A 7,791-nucleotide genomic window follows, 5' to 3' on the forward strand; every position below is an offset into this window, starting at 1 on the left:
AACTCAATTACAATATATGCTCTTGCTTAGCTCTTCTTAGATGGGCTCTCCTCAGTTGGTATTTTTGGGAAAGAAAAAATAATATCCTCTGTTTTTTGGTTCTGAAACTGAGAGGTGAAAAATACAAAACATGACACATTTCAGATCCCACTTGTATTTCCTTGCCTGCCCAGATGGCCTTTCCCTCCAGATCTGTTAAGTGGGGATGTTAGCACTCTTTTGTCAAATGCAGTTTTTTCACTGGCATATTGCTGTCTCCTGTGGATGTTCTTTCTGTTAAAAATAGTATCAGTGATGTTTTTAATGTTGAATGTCTCCTTGTTATAAAGGTTAACTCTTTGTGCTGTTGACTGATAATTTTTAAAATGCTGCCCTGTGATAGTGTCTTTTCCATTACTTTAGTTGTTTGTGCTTGCCATAGCCAGTCCTGACTAATTGCCTACTTTGACTGTAAATTATTTGGGTCTTCCTTAGGGATAGCCCTGTGACTCATCTAAACGTTGTCTTGAGACAAACAATTTATAAAAAATTCTGTGTGTACATGACTGTAAATATGCTTATCCTTGGAAAACATGTTTTCAATTCCCCTTGGTCTGTGGAGTGATGGTTGCTTGTTCTTTTGTTGTGGGGGGTTGGGCTGTCTTTGGGGGAAAGTTTAGGTAATCTGTTTTTTTGAGATGTAATAGTTCTGGATGGGGATGAAGGGAGAAGGAGCTGGTTTAATTGTGCCAGATGTCTTGGGAAATGGAGTAATCAGGGAAAACTGAAGAGTGATGGAATTTTCATCTCTGAAAAGCAAGCAAGCTGACAGTGCTTATTACTAATTTTTGGTAGCAAAGTCTGGAAGACCAGCTATGATAGTTTTAGGAAGACTGCAATGAAATGCTGCTTTCCAAGCTTCAGCAGAGCAGGTTCTGTTTAGCCTGTTCATCAAATTGTCATCTTTGCTTTCCAGCTGCAAATCTTGTCTGATTTAAGCCCTCTGAAAGAGCCTTTTCCCCAACTATTTTACCTGTCTTTTTTCCCACATTATCACTAGTGGTTTTATCATGTCCCTGTGGAGAGGATTGGGCAGAGATAATTCAAGGGCTAGCAGAATTTCTTCTGGAAGTTCTTGGATGAATGCTGCCTTCCTTGTCTTTATGTGCCTACAGGAGTTTTTGTTCTGAAGTTTGTAGAATTTATCAGCTTTAATAAGTGTTGGTTTTGCTTGCAGATGCAGGTGCATCTGTTGCTGATCGTGAGGCCAGTCTGGAGCTAATTAAGTTGGATATATCACGCACATTTCCATCCCTCTATATTTTCCAGAAGGTGAGATGCCTTTAACTTTAGTTATGACAGCTTTAAAATTCTGAATAGTTAAACAAGAAACATAACTGGCCAAATACGGAAGAGTTTTTAGAAGTTGTTTGGACTTCTTAAATGTTTTAAAATGAGAATGAAGTAGAGACGCTTAGTGATGGACTATGAGGTTTTTTTCTCCTTGGAAAATTGTATAAGATTCCTATTAATTAGATTCTTATTAATGAATTGATTCCTGTCAATTCCTATTATGAAACTACAGGCAGAAATTAGAGTATTCTCACTGCTACAGAAATCTTGATGCATTCTGGTACACCTTTTCAGGCTTTAATGTTTTTATATAGCTATAATATGTGTATACATGTAGATAAAATAACATGCAATATCATTATACAGTAACTTGTGCTACTAAGAATTAAAATATCCATTGTCTCTGAAAAGGGAAGTCCAACCTTGGATCTGTACCAGATATCCTCATTTTCTATTATGTACTGATTTCTGCTGAATTATTTAATGGGATTATTGTTACTTTTCTTTTAACATCTCAAAAGCATTTATGGTAATGCTTGCAGTAAAAAATAGTATTACTCTAAATGTGAATAAAGCAACAATTCACTGGCTTACTTGCATCTTAAAATATCAGCTTGTTCCTTTCCTGGATTTTTTTGAAAATAAATATTTCTTTTCTCCTTCAACCCTCTCCTTTTATTAGGGTGGTCCTTATCATGATCTCCTGCATAGTGTTTTGGGAGCATATACATGTTACAGACCAGACGTGGGATATGTAAGTATTTGCTGTAAAATGTTTCTTACACAACAAATAAGCTTAAGATGTCATGTATTAAAATATATTGAATAAATAGGTGTTCTAAACGTTATGCTGCAAGCACTTAAAAAACAATTAAACCTTGGCACTTATTTCACAGCAGTCACAATGATGGTAGTTCTTAGAGACAGTTAAATAGCTGAAAATGTATGGAATGTCCGTGTTGAGTATCTGGATTGCATGGAAAATTTTAAATGAGTGTGTTTATAAGACATTATAGCTCTGACAGACAAAAACCCCATAAGGTGTTAGTGGACTTCCAGTTATCACCTCACTTGTTCTGTCTTACTTTTTCTTCCCCTGTTGCCATTTCCATAGTGATACTCCCTGCTTCACTACTGCACGTCCTAAAATCCAGAAATTCCTTCTTAGTGTCTTGCTGACACAGAATAATCATTCTCTCTGAGTTCAGTGAAGAAAAGACAGTTTCCAATGAACATTACTGTGTTTAAAAACAAGCAAAAAAACCCCATTAAAAAAACTGTCAAAAACCCCTGGACAAACCAATTAAACCTAACATTTGTGTGAATGGTGTTAGCTTACAGAAGCATTTAAATAATGAACAGTAATTTTTGCCTTTGTTCCTGGGGGTACCTAGGAACATCTTTCACAAGCTCTAATGCTTCGCGGTTCAAAACACTTGAAAAGTTTTAAGTCTCATCCATGCAACAAAGCATTATTTAGCACAGGGTGTGTCTTCCTCTCTAAATCAGATATGCTTGGGACTCTGCATAAATAACTAGTCGGTTTTTCATGTTCAAATGTTTTTAGGCCTGAATTCTGTCATCTTGTGACCTCATTTTTGGAGTCTCTCCCATATTTTTTAAGTGAGATTACAAACTCTGCAGGTTCTGAGACTGCTTGTTCCCAGGGTGGAGTTTCAAAAGGCAAATAAGTAATTTTTCATGGATAAGTCTTCTCTTTTCCATTAGAAATATAGCTAGTTTTCATATTTCTTATCACGTTCTTTTAATGTTAATGTGGTAGTAAATGTAATGTAATCTTATTTCCACACCTATTTATCCCCTTGAAATGGAAAGCTGATCAACTGTTTCTGATGCATATCAATACTCTTTTCCCTAGTTGGTTAAAATGCTGACTGCGAGGGTTTTTTTAAATGGGAACAGGCAGCATAAATGTTTAGAGAGAGTGGAATAAAGATGATTGCAATTGAAATTGGTAGAATTATTGTTATCATAATGAGTATTCAGATCATCACTTAAATACAAGAATCATGCTCTTTAATTGCAGGCTGAAGTGTTTTTGGGATAGTAATGGTGGAAAAATGTAAACTTACACTGCAGCTAACCACCTAGAAGTAATTCTATATATGTGAAAAATTATGGTTTGGCAAGTGGAAAGACATGTATTGACTGTTCTGAAACAGAATTTTGTCTCAGTTCCAATGTATCTGTCTGGGTCTAAACTGTCCCATATGTGAAGTTTTTCTCCATGACTGCTTTTCCCATAGTTTAACAATGAACTTGAGGCCAGGTTTTGTTTCTCATGAGCTCTGCATTCACTCTGTGTGGTTTTAACTTTCTTGTATTTCAAGTCCTGAGGACTTGTGATCCTGAGACCTCCCAGAGTGTCTGAACTGCTGGAATCAAATTGATTGCATGCATAAAAATAATTTATCCACGTTGTTTCTATTCATCTGGAAATGTTATGCAATAGTACTTGATAAATTGCAAACTGTAAATATTTCCATTTCCAAAGATGTAAGATCTACTGAACCCACTCACCTTTATTTGCCCGATGCTTTTCCCACTTGAAGGTACAAGGGATGTCCTTCATTGCTGCTGTGCTCATTCTCAATCTGGAAGAGGCAGATGCTTTCATTGCCTTTGCTAACCTTCTAAACAAGCCATGCCAGCTGGCCTTTTTCCGTGTGGATCACAGCATGGTATGCACAGAGTTTTCTGGTTTTGGACATTAACATTCTTTTACTTGAAGCATAGTTGTTTTATTGATGACTTCCTTTTGTCCTATTGAATAATGGAGAACTTTAACCTGTGATTACAAAACTGAGAATACCAGGTGCTAATCCATAGAACTCATTCTCATGTTTTGATTTCTCCTCTAGAAACATTTAATCATTTTACTTAGCCTAAGGAGTCACATTGTGCTGTCTTGACATCAGTTCTTGGTGGGGTTTGTGTTGGTTTACAACCAAACATTCTTTTGATGACTGCTTATGATGTGCTTTACTATTCCTACAGATGCTGAAATACTTTGCAGCCTTTGAAGTATTTTTTGAAGAAAATCTTCCTAAATTGTTTCTTCATTTCAAATCATACAGTCTTACTCCAGACATATATTTGATAGACTGGTGAGTTCATAGAACATAGCAAACCTAACCTTAGCACTGTTGGAACACTTTCTACTTTGCTATAGGTCTTTCAACACTGGAAATAAAGCATAAAAAAGACATTCAGTAGGTCTTGTGAAATCATGATGAACTGTTATGTGTAACTGCAGTTCCTCTGGCAAGCTTCAGGCTTTATTAAAAGGGATGTATTCAGTTAAAAAATGAGACCAACAGGAGTGTTCTGTGTGTTCATTTTTTTTCTTGCTGCAGTTACATGACATAAGTAGGGGAGAGGAGGCTACTACACCATAGCAGTATGGTGTACTATTGTAAGTGACTTGATGAATTGAGCATAATCATCTACTGAAGGCAGCATGACTATAGGATTAGAGATCTTAAAGCAGAGGGAGGACGAAATTTAAGACCTGATTTGAAAAGGGATAAACTTGAAAATGCAGTGAACAATTTAGTAAGGAATAGTAAGGAATGTTCTAAAGCAGAGAGTAGCAAGCTCTGTGTGTCTGTAATGGAAGGCAGTAGTGCAGGCACCCTTGAAGTGTGGTAGTGCTGTCAAAAACAGAATATCTGTTTGTGTGCATAAGGATGAGCTTCATCTAGGAATATTGTTAGTTTTTTTCCTTTTAACATGAAAAATTCAGAAATGTATCACAGAAGTGTAGCTGTTGATTTATCATTAGTATATTAATGGGATGTAGCCCTCTATTGAGATTAGTTGTGGCTTTAGATTTAGTTTAGGAAACAAATGATGAACAGAGCTGTTAAACTGTATGGCTTAAATGGGAAAGGTTGAGTCACACAGCTGTGATCTTTGTTGCTTAAGTTCTTATGTGTGTATCACACTCTTGAGTATGAAGAGCTTTGTCACTTTTCTAGCCAGAGCTTTCTAAAGGAGATGGCATTCAAATGGAGGATTTCCTGTGGCATCAAAAGAGATGGGTTTCAGAGTACAAGTTCTGACTTCAAGAACTGGAGACTTGTGGATCATTGAAATAGGCAAAAAAAATTGTGTAAAAATAACTCGTCATCTGCTTACTCTGAACTAATGTAACTGAGGTTTAAAGGAAGTTGTCTTTTCATTTTTCTGAAACAAGTTATAACTCTTTCTTTTTGTTTGTTTTTGACTCATTTGTAGGATTTTTACACTCTACAGCAAGTCATTGCCACTTGATCTGGCCTGTCGTGTCTGGGATGTTTTCTGTAGAGATGGAGAAGAATTCTTGTTTAGGACAGGATTAGGAATCCTTCGGTTATATGAAGATATTCTCCTACAGATGGACTTTATTCATATAGCACAGTTTCTAACAAAACTTCCAGAAGATATTACATCAGAAAAGCTTTTTAGTTGTATTGCAGCTATTCAGATGCAGAATAGTAACAAAAAATGGGCACAGGTGAGTTTCTTGGAAATATATATCAAATCTGACATGTCAGCACATGAATATATGGGGAACTTCTCTTCATGGTTATTTAAGCTGCTTGTCTGACTCCTCTGAGCAATGGGCACTTCCTTTCTAGTGTCTCATTCTAGAAATTTATCTCCATGCTAATATTGTGGCAATTAATATTGATATTATTATAACACTGGCAGTCTTTATTAAATGATTTACTTTTCCAGGTGTTTGCCTCACTGATGAAGGACAACAAAGAAGGGGACAAGAACCACAGCCCAGCGCCGAAAAGCTAATGTTGAGTGAGGTCCATTGGAAACGTGGAAAACCACTTGATGACAGAGAAGTCTTCACATCACTTCTATGTAGAAAAAGCACTATAGAAAATGTGAAAATGAGATGGAGAAAAGACACAGCTCTCAGTGGAGTAATGAACTGATGAAATCTTCACCCTTTTGCCAGTATTAGTTTTTGCCATGGGAAGATCTGATTTCACACAGGATACTAAAACCTATGAAACTGAGAAGCGGGGAGTTCATATTTAATACTTTAAAAGAATCAGCTCAATGCAATAAACATTTGTAATAACTTCTGTTGGTACTTTAAACAAATTTTTGAGGCATAACTGTTTTTAAAAATACCACAAAGGCACTTTTTGGAGGGGATGAGGGAAATGCTAAATCTTAAGGCCCCAAAACTGCTATCCAAACCAAATGCTTTGGTACAAACATTACCTCCAAAATTAACAATTTGCAAGTATTGAGGACCAAATAAAGTGGTTTGGTATGTTTATGTGCAAGGTGGTTAAGATTTGGGAAGGGGTATTTTCTTATTTACTTGTTTGGTGTTTTTTTTTTTAAGTTGCAGCTTCATTCTTCAGTCTGGGCAAATGTAATTAACTCAGGAACTGTAGACATATTGTGCCCAAACATAGAGCAACAATAATCTGAATTATAAACAGTGGTAAGAACAGGGCTGCTATTTTCACTGTACAGCTTTCAAAGCAAGTGGTGTTTAAGCATTTGTTTTGGTGTATTGATTGTGGAGTAAATGGAGTGGGTATTCTGTGAAAGGGTTTTGCCACCAGAAGTTTTATATTGTTGAGCCATTTCCAACTAAAAAATACTTGTATGTAATGGTGAACACTAGAAAATGACAAGGCTATCTAAAGGCTTTTGTGTTCTCAAAGAAGCAGCCACTTTTAACACTTGGAAATAATGCAGACACAGAATTGTTTTTGAAACTGTCTTTTTATTAGTGTGCAATACTGAAATCCAAAAAGCATCTGTTAAGTGATAATTCTCTAACATCTTTTAACTGTGAGACATAAGGTCATGCTGTATGTGTCACGGCAAATATTTTCAAACATTTCCTGTTCTTGAAGATGCTGTACAACAACCTGTGGTTGTAGGGGACAGAAATTTAAAATGGATAGCACTGCAGGTGGGGAGCACTTGCACTCTCTTGATCCATTTTTTTGCTAATATTTAATGTAAATAAATTCCTTACATGTGGGTTTTTGTAACTGGTCCCTCTGGAAATCAAGTAAAAACTACCATTATGTATTTTTAAGTGCAGGAGGCTTCCAGTTGTCTGGTGTTTTAAAAGCAGAGTCTGCATAATCGGGGTAAAGATTAGTGTGGTGTAACTTGCGTTGCTATCTGGTTTAAAATCTACATATATGCTACTCATAACATTACAATTTGAAATGTAAATGTCCGATTTTTCTTAACTTATGTATTCACTACTTTAATTGGATCCAATTTGTCTTATATTTTTGTGTTATCTTGTACAGTTTTCTTACTTTTCAACTATAAATCTGTATATAACTGTAAATAGAAGGATCAAGCCTTCCTTTAAGACCACTAGTACCGATTCCCGTGTAAATAAAACTTACAGCAGCTGCGGGCCGTGCTTCTTTCCCTGTGGGCGGCACCGCCGGC

General features: G+C 36.2%; 1 protein-coding gene across 1 annotated transcript in view; it reads left to right on the top strand.

The window, feature by feature from the left end:
- Positions 1-7,751, top strand: part of TBC1D12 (TBC1 domain family member 12) — a 41,085-nt gene extending 33,334 nt beyond the window's left edge. Inside the window, 6 exon segments of the mRNA XM_039708940.1 lie at positions 1,217-1,311; positions 2,015-2,086; positions 3,906-4,034; positions 4,351-4,460; positions 5,593-5,851; positions 6,076-7,751. Of these exon segments, the coding sequence (XP_039564874.1) occupies positions 1,217-1,311; positions 2,015-2,086; positions 3,906-4,034; positions 4,351-4,460; positions 5,593-5,851; positions 6,076-6,144 (734 nt within the window). The 3' untranslated portion in view covers positions 6,145-7,751.
- The last annotated feature ends 40 nt before the right edge of the window (positions 7,752-7,791 follow it).

Source organism: Passer montanus, unplaced genomic scaffold (assembly GCF_014805655.1).
Source record: "Passer montanus isolate IOZ18808 unplaced genomic scaffold, ASM1480565v1 scaffold21, whole genome shotgun sequence".
Classification (NCBI taxonomy): Eukaryota; Metazoa; Chordata; class Aves; order Passeriformes; family Passeridae; genus Passer; species Passer montanus.